This window comes from Clinocottus analis, unplaced genomic scaffold (genome assembly GCF_023055335.1).
Source record: "Clinocottus analis isolate CAN_PGR_092001 unplaced genomic scaffold, fCliAna1.0.p SCAF_1, whole genome shotgun sequence".
Classification (NCBI taxonomy): Eukaryota; Metazoa; Chordata; class Actinopteri; order Perciformes; family Cottidae; genus Clinocottus; species Clinocottus analis.
Window position 1 is genome coordinate 10,105,961 of NW_027175820.1, and position 24,091 is coordinate 10,130,051.

The 24,091-nt window shown below is 40.3% G+C and overlaps 2 protein-coding genes across 6 annotated transcripts; one reads left to right on the forward strand and one right to left on the reverse strand.

The window, feature by feature from the left end:
* Window positions 1-775: 775 nt before the first annotated feature.
* Window positions 776-11,152, reverse strand: cul4a (cullin 4A). 2 transcript variants are annotated; one of them, XM_068579963.1, is made up of 21 exons: window positions 11,025-11,152; window positions 10,530-10,726; window positions 9,297-9,412; window positions 8,853-8,957; window positions 8,121-8,189; window positions 7,957-8,030; window positions 7,717-7,879; window positions 7,526-7,615; window positions 6,565-6,647; window positions 5,924-5,991; window positions 5,570-5,688; window positions 5,284-5,476; window positions 5,057-5,161; window positions 4,825-4,935; window positions 4,529-4,614; window positions 4,099-4,206; window positions 3,682-3,795; window positions 3,497-3,602; window positions 3,231-3,403; window positions 2,986-3,138; window positions 776-1,621 (listed from the first exon to the last, which is right to left on the reverse strand). In XM_068579963.1, the coding sequence occupies exons 2-21, from the start codon at window positions 10,669-10,671 to the stop codon at window positions 1,526-1,528; spliced, it is 2,274 nt and encodes a 757-aa protein (XP_068436064.1). In that variant the 5' UTR covers window positions 10,672-10,726; window positions 11,025-11,152; the 3' UTR covers window positions 776-1,525. The 2 variants fall into 2 exon arrangements, with proteins under 2 accessions (XP_068436064.1, XP_068436054.1); XM_068579953.1 differs by having other exon boundaries at window positions 11,094-11,125.
* A 993-nt stretch (window positions 11,153-12,145) lies between these two features.
* On the forward strand, window positions 12,146-21,922 carry tgfbrap1 (transforming growth factor, beta receptor associated protein 1). 4 transcript variants are annotated; one of them, XM_068579912.1, is made up of 13 exons: window positions 12,146-12,365; window positions 13,603-14,318; window positions 14,636-14,830; window positions 15,947-16,101; window positions 16,231-16,313; window positions 16,811-16,991; window positions 17,107-17,267; window positions 17,673-17,730; window positions 17,822-17,965; window positions 18,541-18,684; window positions 19,445-19,604; window positions 19,728-20,188; window positions 21,472-21,922. In XM_068579912.1, exons 2-13 carry the CDS (start codon window positions 13,622-13,624, stop codon window positions 21,658-21,660), a joined length of 2,628 nt encoding a protein of 875 aa, XP_068436013.1. In that variant the 5' UTR covers window positions 12,146-12,365; window positions 13,603-13,621; the 3' UTR covers window positions 21,661-21,922. The 4 variants fall into 4 exon arrangements, with proteins under 4 accessions (XP_068436013.1, XP_068436031.1, XP_068436022.1 ...); XM_068579930.1 differs by having other exon boundaries at window positions 13,608-14,318; XM_068579921.1 differs by lacking the exon at window positions 12,146-12,365 and adding an exon at window positions 12,407-12,696.
* Window positions 21,923-24,091: the final 2,169 nt, after the last annotated feature.

Genomic DNA, 24,091 nt, shown 5'->3' on the forward strand with positions numbered 1-24,091 from the left:
AAATACATGAAAAGTAAAAGATCTGCGACGGTATATAAAAAGTACTGAATGATCTGGATCACACACGCGCACACACTTGTGGGTAGTCAGCTGACACCGTCATCACTTCACGAGGGTGTGTAAAACCCAAGGAGGGACGCACAGGCTGATTTAATGCTGCTGCCCAAGACTCATCAGGGCCCTGCTACATTCTCCCTGCTTTGCTCACCACGCTCTTTCACAAAGACGTGGCGTTTTCTTGTAATTAAAACGTAATAAGACTAACATGTTTAAACTCTATATTTCATCATCATCATACAGAAGCTGTACATTCATTGCTGCAATAGTGAAAGCCTACAGAAGTACTCTTTGGGTTCCACTTTCCAGTAACTTGATATATTAATATCCTGAATTGCTCATTTCTCTCTCAAAGTGAAAATAGCACTGGCAGCTCAAAATCAAGTGAGGGCCAAGTGATACAAACTAGAAAAGAACAGTGTTGGGGGTCTTTCTGATAGACGTATTGGCCATGTTTTGGTATTTAAACTGCACACAAACTGCAAATTAGACAAACACATCCTTGATATTCATCAGCCCAAACTGCCCACTAGTATTGACTTTAAAAAAAAAAAAATGCTTCACGAAGATTAATTTGATGAACTCAGATTAGACTAAAGGAGTCGCACACTGTCCACATGATAAACCACGTAGCTCAAGCTGACTGAGGCAACAGGGGCTGACGTGTTCATAGAAAAAACACTACCACTAGCTGTTTACCTACAAATCATTAATTGAATCATTAAATATCAATTTATTCAGGTTCACTTTTCTCACTCTTACATAGAATACAATCTGATCTACAAAAAAAAAAAACGTCAGCACATGACATTGGACATTTTGGTCAAACATATAAGATACCCAAAGAAATACCCAAATGGCTTGCAGGCCTGTCATTTAGCTCCTGTGTTACAAGCAATGAACCCTCCCCTCCAACCGGAACGTGTCTGGCCCACTTCATCCTTCTCAAGTCTCTTCTTCTGCTGTTGTTTCTCTGACAAATCAAGCAACCAGCCAATGAGGTTTACACTCAGCCATTTATGCAACTGTTCACAAAGTAAACGCCTTGAGAGAGAGAAAAAGAAATCTTAAAACTCAAGACAAACCAACTATGGTAGAAAATAAGTGATTTTAGAGCAACATGGTGGAGAAAAAAAAGAAAAATCCAAATCCCAGGGAGGAAAAAAACTAAACAAAAACAGAGGAAAGTGCTAGTTATTCAGTTGAGTTTTGCATTCGCAGTTGTTTTTTTTAAGTCCATCAAAAACCTGGGCCACCCACTAAAGATAACACAAGGTGGGGGCAGTACAGCCAAGTCTCTCTCGTCTCTCTGGAGCTCTGTGGGATCTGGACGCTGCGTCCAGGGTGGTGGATGGAGGGAAAGACGGGCACCAGAGGAGAGTCAGGTGGCTGGAGGGCTGTAATGCTGTTTTAGGGGGCAGCTGTATGCTTGCTTTGAGGAAAGCATGGCAGTAACAGTTGTATCCCTTCAGGCAACATAGTGGTACTGGTTTGGAGTCTCCTTGTCACGTTCCATGTACTCTCTGTCAATGAGCGATTCGATCCGCTTCTTCAGATCACCCGGCTGTGGAGAGAAAAGCAAGTTAGATACTGATCAGAGACCTGTCTCACGAAGCTGGATTTCAGTTTAGCGAGGTAACTTCTGGATTAACTCTGGGTTGTCCGTCTCACGAAGCTGGTTCACTTCTTAGCGGGGTACGTTTCCCCGGTAACTTACGCTGAACGCCTAACCTGCTCCGGGGCAGGTTAAGTTCCCGGATAAGAGCTCAACGGGGATATAAGACGCCGACTGGCCAAACATTGTCCTGGAAAAATGTCCCGCCCATTTCTACAGAATCCCGTTGAGGAAGGCGCACGGATAGTAAGAGCAGCGCTCTGCAGAGAGCGCGTGTTTCGTGACCGGCAAAACCCGTTCGAGTTGTTGTGGAGACTATGCATGTATATAGTTCACATCATACATGTTGGAGTTGTTGTGGAGACTATGCATCATACATGAAGCCTGGAAGATATTATAATAAACTTAAACTTAATACTATTTTGAACTATGTTCTTGTATTTCATTTTAACTTGCTCTCATGTTCTTTTAGGGGTTGCAACTGAAATGAGGTTAAATTGTTAAAACGAAAAGATAATCAAAATAGGCACATACGTTTGAGACAGTGATTTAATATTACAATCCAAGTCATTTACGCATTGACAGAGTCGCCGATTTTTTGCCACGATTCCTTGCGGCTTCTGACGGCAGCAGCAGAGTTGCTTTTTGTTTTTTGCGTTTTGTATTCTTTCACTATCTTTTTCGTACAGTCTCAAGATTATGGCTTGCTCCTCTGTTGTAAAATACGTTGCTCTCGGCAGCTTCTCCATTGTGCATGATTGGTCTAATGCAGTCAACTCCGCCCCTTTCGTGTACACGAGCACAAATCTAGATGAGACACTTCTGGGTTGACTTAACGAGTTGATAACCGGCTTCGTGAGACCAAAAAGTGAGACCGCGGACATCTGGTTAAGTGCAGCTGGATAACGGAGGGAAACCCGGGTATGTTAACCCGGATTCGTGAGACAGGCCTCAGCTGTGTGTGTGTGTGTGTGTGTGTGAGAGAGATGGAATAAACATCTTAATAGTGAGAGTATGATGCTTAAGATGTCAGAGAATCCAAATCAGAAACGTTTAATAGCCCAAGTAAGTTAGTACACACGAGGAATTTGTTCTGGTGGAAGGTGCATCATAACGACATAACAACAACAACAGCAGCAGCAACAACAAAGAACATTTAACTATACAAGTGAAAGTATAAAAAATTGGATAAAAACAAGTAAGTAATACGTAAATAAGTAAATATGCAGTAAATAAGTAAGGATGCAAGTAAAAATAAAAAATAAACGGATAAAACGATCAATAATAATAATAATAATAATAATAAGTGTCACCTTTACAGGGAACTTCAGCTGGTTGTAGAGCTCTGATACCAGAAGGTTGTGACTGAGGGTCTTCCTCATCTTCATGATGCGCACCACAGCGGCATCGATCTGATACTGCCTGTCTTGAAACACACGCTCTGTGGTGCTGACCTGCTCCTCTACCTGTAAGGAAAATGTGTTTGAAAATAAAAAAAGTGTGTGAAGAAATGAAAGAAATGTGCCATTATTTCTTCTTTTTTTTTTTTTTTTTTTACCGTTTCCTTCATCTGGATCTGGTTGATTTTGATGCGAAACAGTTTGTGTTTAAAATCATTGTTGAAATTGAAACGGTCTCCATCTTCCACGTCTTTCCCTCGAGGGTTCTTGTTGAGGACGCGTGCTTTTCCGCAGGCCAGGGACTGCAGAGTGCGCCTGAGCTCTTCCTCTTCTGTGCAGAACGGGAGAGAGAGAAAGATTGTGATACAGAGGAACCTCTTTAACAATAGAATAGTTGTACCACATGTTCAAAGACGTGTATGACCTATGCCAGTGGCAGTGCGAATCTCCTCAATGCTGAATTCTTCTCCCTCGTTGAACATCAGCAGCACCAGCGTCTGGAACAGCGAGACCTGCAGCTCCTTCTTACCCTGCACAATAAAGTAGTCATTGTAAGTGAACTTCAGACGTATCCTCCAGCCAGTTTGTCTTTCTTCTCAATGCCCCTACCTCTTTGAACTCCGCCTTCAGCACAGCGTGGCCCAGTGTGGGCTGCCACTGCAGCTTCCTCCCACTGTGCTTCCCCAGGTAGAACACCTTGAACACCTCCTGCAGTTTTACCATCTACCAAAACATGAAGATATGAAATGTGTACCCAGACTGTCCTTTACACAGTCTGTTAAAGATACGTTTACAGAGTTCAATGTTCAACAGTAGGATTAGTACAACAGTCAACCTATTTGAACTGTATTCCTCAATAACTTCATGTTGCTGCCCAAGTGTGTCAGAAATCAGCACACTGAATAAATACATGAATAGATTAATGTTGTTTGAACAAATAAAATGATACTCAAAATTTGACTTAACCCACAAAAAACGCTTCCGTGACTCATAAAGCATAATGTGGACGAAGAGACAAGTTCTTACCTCTGGGGGCAAGAGGACCTCCATGGGTGTGTATGAAGGCCAGTAGCCCATAGTGAGGATGTTGACAGTAAGTTCTATGTTGCTTGGTTCGCTCTGGTTCTGTATAAACTGAGCAAAAATATCATAACTTTTACATTACGCATGAAAAGTGCATTAGATGACAGCACAGTGGAATGCATACACATATTGTAAAGTGTGTGTGTGGGTAGGGTAAAACAAATATAAATACATTGCAACTACTCAACAACTGCATTGGTATGTTTGGCTTTTTTCAGCAACCAGGGGCTGTGTGCGTGTGTGTGTGTAAGTGTATGTGTATGTGTATGTGTGTGTGTGTGTGTGTGTGTGTGTGTGTGTGTGTGTGTGTGTGTGTAAGTGTATGTGTATGTGTGTGTGTGTGTGTGTGTGTGTGTGTGTGTACTGAAGGTACCTGTTTGAACTGGATCATGATATCTTTGGACAGTTCCATGTCCTTGAACATCCCCTCTAGCTTACTGGTAAATGCTGCTCCGCATTCTGGAAGTCAAACCCACAAAATATCAGAACTCGCATGTGCACCCATTAAAGACTATCTCAGACTTTATTTAACTTTGACTACTTTCATGCATCATCTGTTCATGTATAATACTGGGTATAGGTACATCCATCCACCCATGAGCCAGATGAGGATTTGGATTAATGCAAGCAATATATTTGCTAATTCAAAACAGAAGACTTCAGACTCACCATGTTTGAGCTTGGAGAGCATTGACTTTTCAGCGTCAACAGACGCACTCTTTCCGACCAACAGACGCTTGGCCAAGTCCTTTTTATAAAAAGCTTCAAACACATCTTTTCCTGGAGGGAGACAACAATAGGTCTCATCAAAGTGTGACAAGCTTCACTGTGGCTAGCGACACTATTTGAGTGAGAAAGCAAACGTATGCCACATTCACCGCACGGTCGTAGGGTGACTGACCGTGTATGAAACGAAAGATTATCATGATCTTATCCAGGATTCTCTCCAGCTCCTCCTCTGTAGCCTCTTTGTTCCCAGCTCTTAACTTTGAATCCACATATTTAGCTGGATGGGAAGCAATAAACCAAGAGAGCCGTTATCACATTCTGAAACTAATGTAAGCAACATTAAAGTGTTATGTGTCCGAGCTTGACCGCCATGGTGTGTCATCTATTTGCTGGACCCACCTATAAGTTCAGCAGGTTTGTTGGGCCTCTTGTTGATAAAGGTCTCAAAGGCCTCCTTCATGGCATTGATGAACCCCTCACTCCGCGTAAAACAGTGCTGTGCCACGTTGTCCATCTTGTCCTTAAAGTCCAGCAGATCTTGCACCATGTCCTTGTCTTTCTCTGGGGTACATACAATCTCTCCACCGAAGGACTACGACCAGAGAAAGGTTACAAATTGTTGGACACATGATGGTAATGCTTTATCTTGTGTGTCTCTGTATACTGCATGTTGGTTGAGCTGTACCTTTATGTAATCTCTCCAGAACTGCAGCAGAGTGGGGAGTCCTCCCTTCACCTTGCTGAAGAGCTGGTAGAGGAGGGCCAGCTCAGTCACTCGATTCTTATCCAGCATGGGGCTCAGACCTGGCACAAACATGTCACACCGTTATTGCATGTGCAAAATAAGAAAGGTAGAACACCTTACAGAGTAAAGGAAACCAAATGAAGGGCAACACAAACTACAGCTTCAAGTAATACGCAAGAGTGAAAATCAGAAATCAGAAATCCACTGGAGTTCAACAAAAAAACTGATTTCAGACATGTAGTACCTAAGCATGCTAAAGTAGAGGACTTATTAAAGTATTTCATGTCGACGTACCTTTTTGTAACATTGCAGGAATGTGTTCTCCCAAAAGTTGTTTCTCAACACAGCTAATAAGTGGCTTCCTGGAAACAATGAGAAAGAATGAGGAGATTATTCAATGATGGAAGACATTTGCACATATCTATCCTTCCAACCTCTCTGGACAGCTAATTTTATTATTGTTCATCAACTATTTGTTGAAAGCTAATGAAAACTGGGTTTAATAAGAAGGCTCTGGGGTCTTTGACTTGATACTCTCTTGCATGTTTACCCTCAAATAATATTTTTACACTATAAGATCAAAATGTTTTAAATTGTAGAAGTGCTAGAACATTTTTAATCATGTGAGCAGTAAAAATGCAAATACTTATAAAAAAAGAGCATTGGACATTTAATGTAGATGTGTACTGGAAATGTAAGGCATTGACACCTTGATGCATAATTAGCCAATAAAACAAATACAATTGTAAACTGTATTTATTTTGAGTGACACTTTAAAATTCAAAAGACCCCTAATAATACTGCAGAGTACGTACATCCTGCCTTAATGTTTCAAAGTAATTGAGAATGAATGGTACACTATATTTAGGTTATTCTCTATGTCTCAGTTGTACATCATAATAACATGAGATTTAAAATTAAATAATAATAATTACTGAGTGCTCTGGTCGAGGTAGCTCATGATACGATCATTCTCCTCCTCCAACCGATGAGCCACATGGTGCAGGTACTCAGGCACCTGGACACATACAAAAACACATATTCAGGGAGTTTACAGATGAGAAGCGCATTCTTGGCAATAAGTGTATGAAAGATAACTGATGAATAAATCATAGATGCATTAATAGTCTCACTCACATCTAGGGTTGGGTATCGAGAACCGGTGCTAATGTGGCACCGGTTCCAAGACGTCCGGTACCTACCCGACCGAAACACAACGCGGATTTCGGTGCCTGAGCCTTTTTCAACACTGCTCTGTAAAGTTGCACGGTATACAGATACTAAAAAGATAGGATTTTGCATATTTTTAGTATCGATGCTATTAAAATAGCGCTGATCAGAGCGCAGTGACTGCTCTGCTTCCTCTCATGTTGCTCCACGCAGGGGGGCGCAAGGGGGCGGGGCTACCAGCGTGCACACGCAGTGCGCTCACAGAGTGATCGCTGGGAGGACAACATGAGTTCAGGAGCTTTTGCCGTCCTATGCTTGTTAGAACAAAGCTGTAGTCCAGTAAAGCTCTCCAGTTGATATTAATGATAACCTGTTGTCCAGTAAAGCAGCAGTTTATAGAAACCAACCGTTTCTGAGTGGAGTTCTGTTGCAAACGCTCCCTATCAGGCCACCTTAAGCTGGTCTGTTCTTTTTTTTAATAAATATATATTGTTTATAGTTTGAAGTTAAAAAGTTTGAAGCTGTAGTGTAGTTTGAAGTGTTTTGTATGTCTTTATATTCATAGTACACTTCAATCGTTAATATATTGTTCAATTTGAAGAACAAAATGGCCTTGGCAATAAAAAAGTATCAGTTCAGGCACCTTTTAGGCACCGGTATCGTTTTAAAAGTATCGGTTTAGCACCGGTATCGGAAAAAACCCAAACGATACCCATCCCTACTCACATCTCTCTCCTGCGTCAGTTGCTGTCCCTCTGTTGCATACAGGCGATTGGTCTCCAGCAAAAATCTCTCCTCAAAGGAATCTTTGTAAACCTGAACACAAGTTAGAGAGAAGTTAAAAACAATGAAAGACACAGACTCAGTCTATTTTTTACTGGTCAGCTTTGGACAGGAGTGAACAGGTGATAGGGTACCTGTAAGTCTGACAACATGCCGAGCAGGCTCCTGATCAAACTCCGGTCTACCGTCTCCCCGTTTCGCTCGAGTTCGATCTGCTCCAGAATGCCATCTACTGTGCGCTTCTGAACTGCACTGTCGCTCACAATGTGGGTACGAAACAATTCCAACCCAGTGTCCCTGCAACGTACACGTAACATCAGCGTCCTACTCTAAGTAAACCTTAAGAAACACAGCATTGCAATAACTAACTTTACCAAATGGAGGGGAGGAGGGAGTTCTGAAGCACATAAGTGCGATCCAGGAAGAGAAAGATACTTCGGATCATTATCTAGAAAGAGAAAAATAAGAGCAGTCTAAAAAGGACAGTCTCCTATTAATGGAACATTTGAAATGTATACATGTCAAACAGCACACTTACAGTTTGCCTGCAGTGATCCTGCCAGCACCGATTCATTCGCTTCAGGAAGGAAAGGTTGTCCAAAGACTCTGTGAGCTCCATGTTAAGGAAGAATCTTCAAATCACTTATGTCACTGAATCAAACATTTTAATGTCTGTACTTGACAGTATCTTGTGTCTAAGCGGCATGTATAAAGCCCCCAGCTCAACAAATGATTTGATGTTGAAGCTGGGTGACACTAATGGTCTGTACTGACTGAGCCTGCTGAGAGTCTTATATTTGAAGTCCATAAAGCAAGTCCAGTCTGCCTAAAACAACTATTAAGCAACTTGGGGACATCAATTAAAGGTTCTATGGCTTGTAATTTAAGACAGTTTTGTGATTCAGCATCTTGTTTTAGTGTACAATATGTCAAGAATCTTTGCATGATTTGCAAGTGACAGCCACTGCCTGTTAAAGCCCCATTGTTTTGGATTTGGGAATGTAAATTATGAATGCCAAAATTGTTGTATATTGACCACTTGTGAGAAAACACTGCAACAACACCTGAGGTGTGACAGGACAGCCTAGACTTCCTAAATTAAGTTTGAAGCTGGAAAAATAACCCCAAACAAAACCACATTGCGAATTACTGTCAAAACCATAGGTTTGCTCCTTGTTATGGAGAGAAAGGCAACATTGACTTTGTTTTAAGGTAATATATCTACCATCACTGCTGTGCCCGATAACATGGTTGTGCACAAAAAAGGATATTCTCTAAACTGTTTGATCTGGGCCTGCACGTGATCTTCACAGACCTGACGTAGCTGCTTGTACAGCGTTGGGGAGACTTTATACGAACAGAGGTTTTCTACCGCCTTCAGGAGAGAAACACAGAGAAGAGACAAGAGCAAAAGAGAACAAGCAAGATGAACACTTGATTTATATAGATATTTAACAAATGATAAGCACTGTAACAAATTTCACCTTGGGTATTAATAAAGTATCTTTCCATCCATCCATCCATCCATCCATCTATCTATCATTATCACATTTCTTTGTCAGATTTGTTCACTTGTTTCCATTTAATTTCGTAAAACCACTTTAAATTTATTTATTTTTTAAATGAAAGGAAAATCAATATGCATATTCCCAGTAACAAAAGAAAAAGTTGGTCTAAATTTAAAAAAATAATAATAATAATAATTTCAGCAAACCTGATAGAGCTCTTCCAGATTGTACTTGATAGAGGTGCTGTTCTGGATGGCACCCACTGCGTCTCTTAGCTTCAGCCACGTGTCCTCAGTGTAGTTCTCGGCTAATTTTGGCCTGTCTGTTACAACCAAAACCAGAAACAATATACATGTATACACAATGGAAACTGCCAAACGGGCTGAAATCAACTAATATATGCAAGTTAAACAATATCAGCATTTGGACAGTGTTTAACACAAAACATAAGCTGCCGGTTTAGAAACTATCAATTCTGATGTGGTCAGGTTCCATTTTTCAAAGGACTTTGTCAAATGTAAAAACAATTAACGACGAGATGTAATTGTTTATTAACTCCTCACCAACATCTGCAATAAAACGTATTGAATATATTTTGGTCAAAAATGCAAAGATACACAACACAATCTTAATTATATGGTCATATTGGAACAACCTACAATTAACAATTACAACAGTTTGTTCATGTTGAGGCTTTTTTACTGAGTTAATCCAACTATGGTTTCTTTAAATAGTTAATAGGTCAGACATGAATTATTTCGGAAGAGGTTTGCACATATGTAGAGACAGCTTTCAGTTTTATATTGTTTTATTAAAAGAACACATTAACTGTTATTTGGAGTCTTTTTAGATAATAACATATGTATTAGTATGTAATACATATCAGACCATGTCTGCTTAACTGACCATGAGAAAAGGTTACTTAATGTTAACCAAAGATTCTAGCCCTGACCTTGCATCAATTATCCCCTAATTAACAAATAATCACTTATAAACACCCCCAAAAAATGTAGAAGAAAATATGTTTGTGTATATATATATATATATATATATATATATATATATATATATATATATATATATACACACACACACACACACACACACACACACACACACACACACACACACACACACACACACACACACTTAAACCTGAAGTTGCTGCAACAAATATGTGCAATTGGGACAGAAATTGTACTAGACTAGAAATTGTAAAAGTATTTTAAATCATCACGGCCCATCAAATCAGTGCATCAAGCAAAAACAGGTAAATCACTGACACCCTGGTGTGAAACACAACACATGTGCTAATCAGATCATATCGGTCAACACATTGTTCACTGCGCAGTGAACAAGCAACTTAGTTTCTGATCACATAGTGAACTCATCTGGGAGTACAAGAGGAAAAAGATATCAGAGAGAGTTAGCTACGTTACCTTTGAAATTTTTGATCACTAATTTCTTTGAGGCGCCACTTTTGCTTGAGGCCAAAGCGGAGGTCCTGGCCATCCCGTTGGTGTTGTGCTCCGTTATAGCAGAGAAGCTGGCTCTCTTGTCCTGTCGGGTGTCCTCTGCCATTATCAGATTAGCGCGTAGGTTTACCGCTGTATGGTCCAAGTGTTTTACTAAGTTACTGTGGACGTCAGGTGGTTAAGTCGCCTGTTTATTTACTGTCGGCGACACAGACTCTTTGTTGAACGTGTGGTCTTTTGAGGGCAGAATAGGCAGTGTGTGTAATACACATGTATGAACGAACCCGAACTAACGTTGGGTTGCTTAATCAGAAAACATCACTACCCTACGCTCAGTAAACAGATAGCTAGCTAACAGTGAGTTATCTGAAACTGCAGCACACTTTAGCTCCCAGCTCTCGTCTTCACCACAACACTTTAGCTCCTTCGGACTAGTCCGTGCCAGCCTCAACTACTTACAGATTTCAATGAGTTCAATTGTTGCATTTCGCGAAAGCGACATAATTAGCGTTAGTAAAACAGACCCACATTAAAGGTGGCTTTCTTTCCCACATAACGTTAGCTAGCTAGCACAACAAAATGGCTTTTCTCAGACAGTTCGGTTGGACAGGTGCATCTTGGGGGAAAAGCGGCCGAGTTGCGTTCAAAGACAGTCGGAACCTTTACCGTCAGTAACTGTTTTTTGTTTGTTTTTTGTTTAAATCTCAAAACGTAAAACAAAAATCACTCCATTCTTTTATGCTACAAAGAACAACACTCTTTTTTTAACCTGACAAAGGCAATCACTCACTCAAGTCATGATGGAATATGGCGTTAAAGTATAAAGTATTTACTTCTGACTTATATGGTCATTAGTTGTAAAATACTCATTATGCAAAATGGCATCCTAATAATATTTATATCACTGGATCGTAATTAGTGAGGCAATAACTTGACCATGACTTTAATGTTTCTTGACCATGACTTTAATGTTTCAACCACTAAATATTATGCCTAGTAGCTTAATCTATAATAATAAAATAAGTAATCATTTAACAATAACAGCAAGTAATTACAATAAATAATAATATGAATATGACTAATAATCATTAAGCGGATGTATCAGTAACATTGTATGTTTAAGACAATTATCACATTTTATGTAAACATACTTTTCACTAAAGGCGTTTGACTTTTCATAGCAGGGAAACTACAAGTGGAATAACGTCAACGTTATTTTTTTCGTTTTTTTTTCAATTAAGTGTCCAATACCAAGGCCTCTCCTGTGCAATGCAATCAATAATATTATTCAACACACGTGTAGTTTTACTGCTATGACATATGAAAATGTCTTTTGTGAAATAGATGTATTCGGCCTCAGCATCTTTGGCACCCTCCACAACATGTATATGGGTGAACAAACTAGAGATAATTTGCACTCCCGTTTGAGGATGAAGGTGTGTAACACACATTCATTTATTATTGTTTTTTTGGGGGGCTATATATATGAGGTCAGTTTGAAATGTGTTGAGAAACCTAACAACTTTGCTCCTTGCTGAAACGGTCTTGAACGCACCCCCGTATCACCTGCAGCAACCAGCAAGAGTTTAGTGCATATGGGCGGCGTTTTATACTGAACGAGAAAGACCTAAAGGTGCCATTCAAGTTCTATTTTCCACTTTGTCTGTCCGGTGCCGACCCGAGCACCATGGCTATATTAATGTTTGCAAGTAAATACACGTCGTGGCGGCTGTCTTCGGAGTAGAAAGGCCTGTCGCTTGAGACCCGGCCCGCCGTCCTGAGCGTCGTGTGCAGCGGGAGGTATGCTTGAGCCAACTGCTCCGAAAGAAACTAGGGAGGCATGTGGTGCGCAGGGTCTTTGACAGAGAGCACAGTCTCCGGGGAGGAGAGGAGGCCGGTTGGGAACACGACCCGTCACCGCCTTCATGAACCACAGTGGGAATCCAGCTCTGTGTTTATTAGGTGGTGCCTTTGAGCTAACGTTAGCCTCGCTAGCTGGCCCAGAAGCCACCCAGGACAAATGGTTTAAATCTGACCACAACCTCCTATTGTGCTTAATATACCTGAACTCACGGACAAAGTCTTCCAGCAGCAGACAGCCAATGGTAACCAGTACACGTTGACCATTAACGTAAGCTAACGACTGGTGTTAGCCTTTAGCTCGCTAGCCTTCAGGTCTTCAGCTGTCACCACTGAAGCAACGCTACATGAGATAATATGTGAGCTCATGTTCACCAGAACTGTTGAAAATACTCACAATCTCGACTCAACATCAGCACTGTTTAGGAAATATGACTAACTTAGCTTTACTACATTACTCGGATGGTTTTTTGTGAGGATGTGCGTTAGCTAGCATTATGCAAGAGTAGAGAAGGAGCTGAGTTACGAAAACATGTCAGACTTTAAAGATGGATTAAACATTTCTGACTAAGCAAATAAATACTATCAATTAGTTATATGACGATGGTGGATAGGCAACAAGTAGTATTCTTGTAATAGTACTACCAACCACAAAGTGCCCAGCCCATAATGGGTGGACATGAATACTTGCATTACAGCAGGCCAAGAAGGAACAGAACAAAATGAAAGGAAAACCAACAATACAGAATATGTGCATGTGTCAATACATATGAGGTTAATTTATTAGGCAAACAACCCTTTCACGTGTTGCTTTTTAATCATTGATCCTATGCCTAAGTCCACAACGTGAGACTCAGGCTGAGTGCCAAATCTTAACTAAGCACAAACTAATTTCTGTCGCTGTTGAGGTTGTATAGAAGGTTTTCTACAACTCTTCTCATTTTATGAATCAATTAGATAATTCATTGTTTGATCTATGAAATGATCTACAATTTCTCCAGAGCTTCGGAATGATATTATGCCCAACTGATACTTCAAAACCTTAAGATATAAAAAATGTTTCGGATATCAGCATATGTTATTTCCGAACCGCTATATTGCCAGTGACTTCACAATGATTTTTTATAAAGTATACTGGTAATGTGATTGTTTGATTTGTCTGTTTTGCATCATCTAGTGTAGATGCCTTGGCTGAGATGAGTGTGAAGGCTTTTGAGCTAGTCCCCGCTGTGGAGAGAGATCTCCTCATGGGCGACAAAGCTCGCATCAACATCGAGTGCATTGAATGCTGTGGAAAACACTTGTACATGGGCACCAATGACTGCTTCATCCACCACTTCCTACTGGATGAGATCACTTCTTCCAAAGGGAAACTGAGTTACTCAGCTCAGAAGCTGCTGCACAAATATCTGGGCCTCAAGAAACCAGTTGCTGAGCTGCGCGCCGCCTCTGCTTTGGAGCGTCTGATAGTGCTTTGTGATGGGATTGTCTTCCTGGTCGACATGGTGACACTGGAGACCGTGCCCTCGGCGGCAGGAGGTGGAGCCAAGATCCGAGGTGTGACAGCGTTCTGCATTAACGAGAACCCCGTGAACGGTGACCCGTTCTGTGTGGAGATGGGCGTGCTCTCCTCCAAGCGCCGTACAGTGCAGATTTACATGGTGTATGAGGACCGAGTGCAGCTGGTCAAAGAGGTGACCACTCCTGAGCAGCCTTGTGCCGTCAGTGTTGATGGTTACTTTTTGTGCCTGGCCCTCACTACACAGTACATGATTCTGAACTACAACACGGGAGCCTCTCAAGACCTCTTCCCTTACAATAGTGAAGAGAGGAGACCCATTGTGAAGAGGATCGGAAGGGAGGAGTTCCTCTTAGCGGCACATGGTGGTCTGGGTAAGTCAGGAGAAAGACAGGGTACCCGCAGGGATAAGACACCACTTAATTTAGTTGTCTCAGCTATTTAAAAGAAGAGTCCTAAACTGTGAATTATGCATGCACTTTGCTGTAAATTTTAGCGGACATTTTAGAATACATTTCCTTCATGCACAGCATCTATCACGCTTAAATACAATTTTTCACACCCTGTGTGTATCTATTAGTTTTATAACGTTGTGAGTACTTCTTGACTTAACTGTTTTAATACTAATCACTTTTTTTTCTTCTGTCAAAAATTATAATAGCTGTACTTGTTTCTCCACGTCCCTCCCTAGGAATGTTCGCCAATGCAGAAGGGGTATCTCAGCGGGCTCCAGTCAACTGGTCAGAGAGCGTGATTGGTGCCGCCGTGTGTTTTCCGTACGTGGTTGCTTTGGATGAAAGCTTCATCACTATCCACAGCATGTTGGACCAACAGCTAAAACAAACCCTTTCATTCAGGGATGGACACATTCTGCAAGACTTTGAAGGTATTATTACATATTGCTTTCTTAAGGATTTTCCACATGTCATCTAATGATACCAAATATTTATCAAAATCAATCTAAAGGAGTGATCATATGATTTTATTTCTCCTTTATTTATTTAAGTTGTAACACATGTAAGTGTAAAACAAGGTCAACAAGCTCCTAAATGATCTAACAAGAAGGTGAATAACTGTTATATGATGTTTCACCTGACGGTAGCATTATGTTTACGATAGATTAGGGTGACCAAGTGTTCTGCCTCCTGCAGATGTAACCATTTATTGATATCAACTATGTTGCCGTTCATGACTTATGTTTTGATATACCTAGGTTTAAAAGAATACTACACAGATTCAGCATTGCACTCCTATAATGCTGTCAGACTCACAAGTGACAGTTAAAAAAGCAGCTCCCTCATGTGCAGTAAAGACCTGTTAACAGACTTGTGTAAAATTGGTAGTTCCCTTTTGATTGTTCCATCCCATATGAATGGTGTAAAATCGTATCTTTATAGGATTAAAGTATTAAAATGCTTGGTTGTCATACATTGTACACTTGCTTGTCTATAGGGTATGGAAAAAAACTTTTTTATTTAGTAGTTAATTTAAATAATATAGTGTTACTAACATGCTTCTGTTATTGCAACTTCTTTAAACAAGGTATTTTCTGAGATGCGTATTGTACTGTGAAAATAACATACCATTACAACCCCTGTCTTTAACTGTGAAGTGCTTCCTTGTGGCTCAGATCTGTGAAAAAAGGAATTGGACAAAGGCTTTACATATTCAGTAGTTCAGGGATAGAAAGAGTCAATGCTTTGGTGGGCTGGACTCGGACACCAAAACCTTTTAGGTACTTTTGAGTGCACTGGAGTCTCAATGGAATCTGGAGCAACCAACCTCATCCTGTTACAGAGAATCTTTCAGTTCAACAACTGATAAGCAAGTGAAGCGCTACACATGAAGCTGTCTTTTACTAGGGTTTAAGACTTTTAAATATGTAAACTACAGGATTAAGAATAAACTGAGTCTGGTGGTTGTATTTATATATACATAACAAAAAACTATGACATATTTGTTTGAGAGTGAAGTCCTGACCTGTGAGTGTTGTATGTTTCAGGAAAGGTCATTCTGGCTTCCACTAAGGCAGTTTATGTCCTGGTGCCGCTGCCCCTGGAGAGACAGATCCAGGATTTACTAGCCAGTCACAGAGTGGAGGAGGCGCTCATCCTCACAGAGGGAGCACAGCAAAATATTCCCAAAGAAAAGTTCCAGGTAACAAACATTGTGTTTGATGTGTGTGAATTATCGATCATAATCAGTGATGATGCTCTGCCTGAGTTAAGATATTTTAATGTAAACTTTTGCAACATTAGCATATATTGTCTCTTTCTGCATTAACAGGTTTTGCACAAAAGAATCCTGCAGCAGGCAGGTTTCATACAGTTTGGCCAACTTCAGTTTCTTGAATCTAAAGAACAATTCAGGTAAAAGTCCAAGTCAGTGTTACTTTGTTTGTGAAAACTGTTTGTTACTGTTTTAAAGTTCTCTATTTAGTTGTAGGATTTGGGTCCAGCAAGCCTTATGTTACCTCATCAATAAAAAAAGTTTAGTCATTTTTAAATAGTGTTTTTATTTGTCTGATACACTTTGAATTTGTTTTTATTTTTGGACAAGAATTTCAAAATGGTGTAATTTTCTGCCATTTCAATTCAGGTTATTTTGTATAGCCTAAAATCACAAATACAAGATTTACCTCAGAGGGCTTTGCAATCTGTACACATGACATCCCTGTGCCAGGACCTCACATTGGATCAGGAAAAACTCTGATGCACTTACAATCATTTCTATTGCTACAAATGATGAAGATTGTGCAGCTATGAGATTTTGTGTGCAATAACTGCTTTGTTTTTCCTGTAGTTTTTGGCTTTCAGTTATTGATTGCTTACTCGCTGTGTTTTTTGCTACCTTTTTATATTTGCAGGAAGGGTCAGCTGGATGTGCGGGAGTTGATATCTCTCTACCCATTGCTGCTGCCAGCTTCCTCTTCATTCACACGCTGCCACCCTCCGCTCCACGAGTTTGCCGATCTCAACCACCTGGCACAGGGCGACCAGGAAAAAATGCTGCAATGCAAGAAGTTCCTAATCACTTATTTGGGAGAGGTACATGGAGTAAAAGAAAATTGTTTATTTCCACATTTTGCAGCCAGGTCATTGTCAGTGGTCCTGATAATATGCTAGATGTATTGCATAATGTTTTTGTTTTACTTACACACAGGTTCGAAGCACAGAAGTGGCCAATGGCTGCAGAGAGGACGTGGACACTGCACTATTAAAGCTGTACGCTGAACAGGATCATGACAGCCTTCTAGACCTGCTCGCTTCAGACAACGCCTGCCTAGTAGCAGACAGTGTCCCATGGCTGGAGAAATATCACAAGTGTGTTATTATCATTTTTGGTTTTGAGTTAAGCCTTTTAAAAGTAAGTTATGAAAAATGCAGACAATTGTTGCATTTTCACAGATTTCCTAGTTTCAAGAGCCTCCACATTCTGTAGAAGGGCTGTTGTTGGAATGGACACACAAATACAATTAATCTCTGACAGCAATCACACATTTAGTAATTGTGACTGCACTGATTGATGAAGAGTGATTTAGGGTAAATTAGTTGCCTCTGGTTGATGGTGTCATATGCTTACAGCTATTAATTAGCACTTGTTAATTACCTCTATGTTAAAGGTTAAATACTGTGTCCAGTTTAGTCGAGCCAATTCATTCACTTTGTACAAAAAGAGAGTCATGAGACAGAGGTTTGCTTCATTCAGTCTTTCTCACACTCTCCTAGATATTTTGCACTTGGGCTGCTCTATCATTATAATGGTCAGGATTCAGCAGCACTTCAGGTATGTTCGCCTAAAATGTGTCACTGCAGGATCAGCACTAACACAATGTTTCAGGTATTTAACTTATTCCCTCTTTATTTTTCTCTGACAGCTGTGGATTCGAGTGGCAGATGGGGATCTGCAGGACTCCACAAGAGCTGACCTCTATGAGTACATTGTGGACTTCCTCTGCACCTGCTCCAACCTGGATCTTGTGTGGAAGTATGCAGACTGGGCCTTGCGGAAGGATCCCACCGTAGGTTACCAGTACCTCAAGTCACCTCATATGTCTAACTCTGCTCTCAAGGTTATTAGGGCTGGTCAAATTTAAACTAGTTGCATTAATTTTATTCCTTTCATTGATTAAAGGAAAATGCCCAGTGAGTAACCTAAAATAAAACTGCAAATTAGCCAATAGGAATTGAGATATTGGCTAAAAGGGTAAAACCATACAAATCTGTATTTTAAAAAATACTTATAACCAGCACATGAGCATAATTATACAAAGTTAAAACAAGTAACAATTTTCTACAATCCAAATTGAACATTAAATAGAAGTGCTTAAAACAGTCACGATGGTGGGAAAGATGTGATCACAAGCCATTTCTTTAGTTTTCTTTAAGTTTGCATTAAGAGCCTTCATATTTACACACCAGCATACAGCTCCATCCATGTGTGGCTTGAATGGAAAAAGCAGATTGTCTTTTCTTGTGACGCGTTGAGTGTCATATATTCTGCATGCTTTCTCCATTTTATTGTCTAGTGTTCTCATGTTTCGAAGAAATAGTAGAGCTGTAGTATTAACCCACCTTTCTTATTTTTTGTTTATAGATGGGTGTCCACATCTTTACGAAGAGGCCTGCCAGTAAAGCGCTGCCGGAACTGAACCCTGATGATGTTGTCTCTTACCTGGAAAAGCACAACCAGGCGCTGCTTCTCTACCTGGAACACCTGGTGCTGGAGAGACAGATAAAGGTACAATACAAAGGATTCTTGGTGAGAGAGTACTGGGAGCCTCTGGTTTAGCTCTTGATGTCAACAAGGCTCTGTTGAAGTGATCTTGAGCAACACACATTCTGTGCAAGCCCCAGAGGTGTTGTGTGGCAGCTGATCCAAAGCCCAACCTTCTTGCAGGGAAGCACACATCATTGGAGACATTTCCTCAGTTCTCCAAGTACTGAATTGAATTACTATTATGGATAGAGACCCACTATTGAACACATCCTAAAAATAAAGCTGGTCACATAAGACACAGAGGCTCAGTCGTTCCTCCTGCAATTCTGACCTGTGAGTTATGTGGCCTTTTTAAAGTCTATGCACGCCTTCAGTTACTGCCTGACTCCTCCCAAGAGATCTGCAACATAAATACGTAAGAAAGTGATGGATGAATTTTATTTTATTTTATTTTTTATCCTCATTTAACAAATATAATTGTTATTTGAGCAGTGCTGAGAATCTGGCCAGTCCAACCACAAAATGATCTGCTGGTTACTGACATGCTCCTGTGTCTCATAGGCATGTCAGTAGTTTTTCTAAAGGTGAATCCTGTTGGTATTCAACCACAATACTGTCTTTCTGTGTTATGTTATTTTGTAATTCAGTTTTGAGACCATTTTTAATAAAAGTTGAGATCAAGGTAGTTAGAAAAATGCTGCTTACAAACACAGTTTTTTCTTTTTTCATCCAAGAAAGTTGATTGAATTCAGATTGTTATCTCCTGTGTTTGTGGATGCAGAAAGAGAAGTTCCACACACAGCTGGCCGTGTTGTACCTGGAGCGGGTCTTGTCCCTGTTGTCACAGTCACCAACAGATGAAGATCAGATCTCCAGAGCTCGAGAGAGGCTCCAAGCTCTGCTTAGGGTGTCCAACATTTACTGTCCGCAGTTTCTTTTAGGTGAGGCACAAGTTTTGTTTTTAAGAAGGATCTTTTCTTTATCTCATGAACTTTGATAAATGCAGTTTTGCAGTATTTTAAGGTTTTGACCCTAAATGTGTCATGTTCTCCTGCTCTGTTTAGGTAAGATGGAGAACTGTGAACAACTGCTGCTTGAACGTGCAACGCTACATGGAAAACTGGAGGAGCATGATAAAGCACTGCATATATTGGTCCACAAGCTGAGAGACTTCCCAGCTGCTGAGGCCTTCTGTGTATGGGCCTCTTCTTGTCGGGATTCGGCGTATCAACAGCAGCTATTCCACCTGCTCTTAGGGGTTTATCTAGACGGGAACCCCCCGGGGAAACCCCAGACTGCAGCAGGAGGTGGAGACCTGGAGATGGCAGCAGTGGACCTCCTAAATCGGCACGGCGAGGTGTTCGATGCAGTTCGGGTCCTGCGCATGCTCCCTGAGGGCTGGTCACTGCAGCTGCTACGGCCCTTTCTGGGTCGAGCTATCAGGGCCAGTATGCATGCCTGCCGCACCTCCCGGATCGCTGTGGGGCTAGCCCAATCTGAAAACCTTCAACTGCTGCATGATCGGGTGAGAAATGCATGACACGATTTAAAAAGGAACATGCAAATTAGTGAGACAAGTTCGTACTTTCTTCTTCCTCTGACTGCTATACTTGTTCAGTGTGTTGATTTACAGAGTAGGACGCCATCATTTATTAGATCTTCAGTTGAAGTTTAACTGTTTTTATTATTATTGATAAATGTTTGCAATTAGTAGATTGTCCTATTGAGTGAGATCGATCTCTATCAGATTCAAATCTTTTAAATTTCTTTGTCATGAATATTTTTTAATTTATTTTATAAAAATACCCCCAAAAATTTTTTTTCATGTTTTAGTATTGACACATTAGCATTTATTGTCTTAATCATATTGGGGATTATTCAATTTTCTCTTTGAATTTAATCTGTATAGTTATATATTTTTTTTTTTAGGGCTGGGCAAAGTTGGAAAAAAAATAATCCGATTAATCGCATGATTTTTCTGCAATTAATTGCATTATGCGCCAAATTCAACAATGAAGTAAAAAAACTAGTGTATTGCAGCTTTTATTTTAAAGTAATGTTACCAGAACAATATAACAGCACTCTGGATCAACAACAAGTTAACACACACACACACACACACACATATACATACATACATACATACATACATGTGTGTGTTTTGAACAGGTACTGTTAAGTAGTAAGGGTCCTTGTGAGGGACAAACCACTTCTTCTTTGGTCCATGTTCAGTTTGTTGCTTACCTTAACAATGTTAAAGAACAGCAATTAATGAACTTTATACAAAAGCAATAAGTGCTTTTCATGTTTTCAGTTCAGTTTTTCTTCCTCAGTGGTAAAAGCCCAGTCTGTGTTGGCTTGAACAAGTGCACTAACGTCTGGTTGAATGAGGTGGAGATGTGAAGGACAGCTGACAGGATTTTTCGCGCATGCGCGATTACTGTTCAATCCGGGTCCTCTGAGTTTGCAGCGCGAGCTGCCGGTGACCGCTTGTGAAGCTTTGAGAGGCGACTGTCTCGCGCGGTGCTAGTTAAGGACAAAAACTACAGAACAATACGTGCTTTCGCGTCGGGCTGAAGTCGGCAAATAATCCGGTAATGCTACGGAAGCCCAAGGGCGGAAGTAAGTTATCGTCTTCAAAGTAAAAGCCCCACTTTTTTTTAAATGAAAAAATGCAGTTAACGCATGATCAAATAATTAACGCTGTTAATTGATTGAAAAGTTAACGCCTTAACTTGCCCAGCCCTACTTTTTTTAAATTACCGTTTTCTGTAATTGTAACGCTTCTTTCATGTATTTTCTCCTCAGTTGAAAGACCGCAAGAAACCAATCTTTGTGTCAGAAAAGAAAGGATGCCACCTGTGCCACAACACCTTCAGTGAGCCTGACGTGGTGTGTCTGCCAGGTGGAGTGGCTGTCCATACCCACTGTGTTGCCCAGAGAGTAAGAGACTCTCCTACAAAGAGACAGTTAACTAATAGCAGTAGCCATACGTGAGACTTGACCCTTCAAATTGCCACGTGATCTGTGATATGTGGCGCCAGCAAAAGCAGGACATGCTGAGGACAACAAAAAAAGCACAGTACACCAATTGTCATAGTGGAGTCTGCTATGGAGCTGATGAGAAACACAAAGAAAGCTGTGCGAGTGTATGTGTTTTGAGAGTATGGAGGGAGAAACCGTTGATTTCATCTATTTATTTTTACCACTCTGTCAGACTGCAAGTTCTCAATAAAGGTTTGGCCCCGTTCAGAGCTGGCATTGGCTTGTAAGATGATGACTTGGTCTGATGCAGGTGATTATTTGCTGATAGAGCAAGGATTTGAGATGCGATCACAAGTGGTCAACCGAGATGCATTTTAAAACCAGGTGTGAATTGACGGGTTAGAGCCGTCCACTTGTGATCGGATCGCCTAAGACGCATGTTGGCGCCAGGCCTGAACGGGAACTAGGAAACAGCTTCGTCACCCAGCCCTTTAATCCATTCACACAGAGAATTAATCAAAGAGGGACTACTCCTATGTGTGCAAGGCTGTACCGGTCATCAACTCGGCTTGATCAGTTTTTAAACCTTTAGAAACTGCTTGAGCTACAAAAGACATAATATTTTAAACCTGTTGCAAATATTTGCAAAGCATGCATATTATTACCACTCTTACAGTTTTGGTTTTATCACCTCATATGGGTATTGTAATATTTGTCCTAGCTTGCACATTGCAACACTAGGTTTTAATGTGAAATACTACAAAGATCAGTACTGATGGAAACAGGGTTTTCTTTGTCTGTCTTTTACTCTGTGGGATCTGGTCTCACTGCTGCTTTATTTCCCCCTCAGCTATAAGAGAACTGTATGTTGTATTCACAGGAATTCAGTCCAACAGTTTGATCCAAACCTTTTAGTTATCATGGTTGAAAACTATGTGGCGCAACAACAGTGTAAGACACTACATGAAATCTCACATTGCTCCTCTACTCATCAATACGTGTGACCAGGGAGTCGATACTTAAACTGCATCAAGGACCAATCAGATTGACTCTCTAAAACGTGCACAAATCAGATAATATTTACTGATCACATGTAGTAGACGCATTGTGAAATGTGACAGCAAACGTTACGACTCAGATATAAGTGATGTGTATCGTCAAAAATGATAATTCAAGCGCCATAAATTATGTCTGGTTTTGAGTACTGAATGAATAAATCAAGAGGGATCTTTATCGTTCGCCTGCTGTCGTAGATCTGTTTAGTTTGTTTTGGCTCGAAAACATACAGTGAAGATATTTTGAATCGTGTCAAATGCCAATCAGTGGCAAACTTAATTCATAGGTAGGAAGGCCAACGTAGTTAATTTTGTTCTGAAAAATTTGACTCTGCGGCAATTTGTTCCAAACATTTTCAACTTGGAACAATGGAGATGGTTGTAATTCATTTCTGCTATTATGCTCTGTGGGTTATTAAAGGTTTTTTTCTTTGCAACACGTAAAGCAGAATTGGACCACAAAATGGCCGTAATGTGTTAAATGTTTAAAACAAATTTAAAATCAACTACAGCTGGAACATAATGGAAAAATATTTTTCGGTATTCTTTATCACTATTCTACTAAATTACCTGAATATTCTTTTTAAATTGTGATTTTATTGAGCTGTTTGGAACAAATCTTTATCACCACAACACAAACTATTAACGCATGCCCTTACCTCAGTTTGAAGAAAGTGCTTTGGCTGTCTATTTACATATCTTCCTACTGTTGCATCATACTGACAGTGTACACTACTAGCATGGAAACCTCTAGATTAAGCTGTTGACATGGATGAAAATGTCCATACAGCATTCCTAACAAAATTAACAAAGAATTATTAGAGGGGGAAAAAAGGTTGTCTCATACTGCATGTTATTGCACTGCACATAAATTTATTTATTTTGAAAATTAAGTGAAAACAAAACCTCATTCACATCTTAGATTGCTCAAGAACAACACCTCAGCGCTCATAACCAGAGATTCAGCTTGAAGTTTTTCACCTTGACATCCTTCTCAAAAATGTAAGTATTATTTCACAAAGAGCTCCTACAATTTGACATGATAGCAATTATTAACATGCAAAAAATGTGGGATGTATCCTTAAATGTGTGCCGGAGAGGAAGTTTTGCTAAAATTATGTTTTTCGCCCGATCACATTTTTTTTTGCCACATCTCACAAATTGTGTTATCGGAGGTGGCAGAAGACGCATGAAATTCATAACGGAGCAATGGGTCAACCCTGACAAAAACTAAACATGTTTATGTGAAGTTGCTTTACACAGAATACACTCTGTTATAAAGTTAAATCTTTTTCAAAATTAACACCTGTCTGTTATCCCAGAGATGTGCTAATGTTGGCCTCTCACTGACGATGCCCACCCAGATTTACGGTTAAAAAACGAACGGC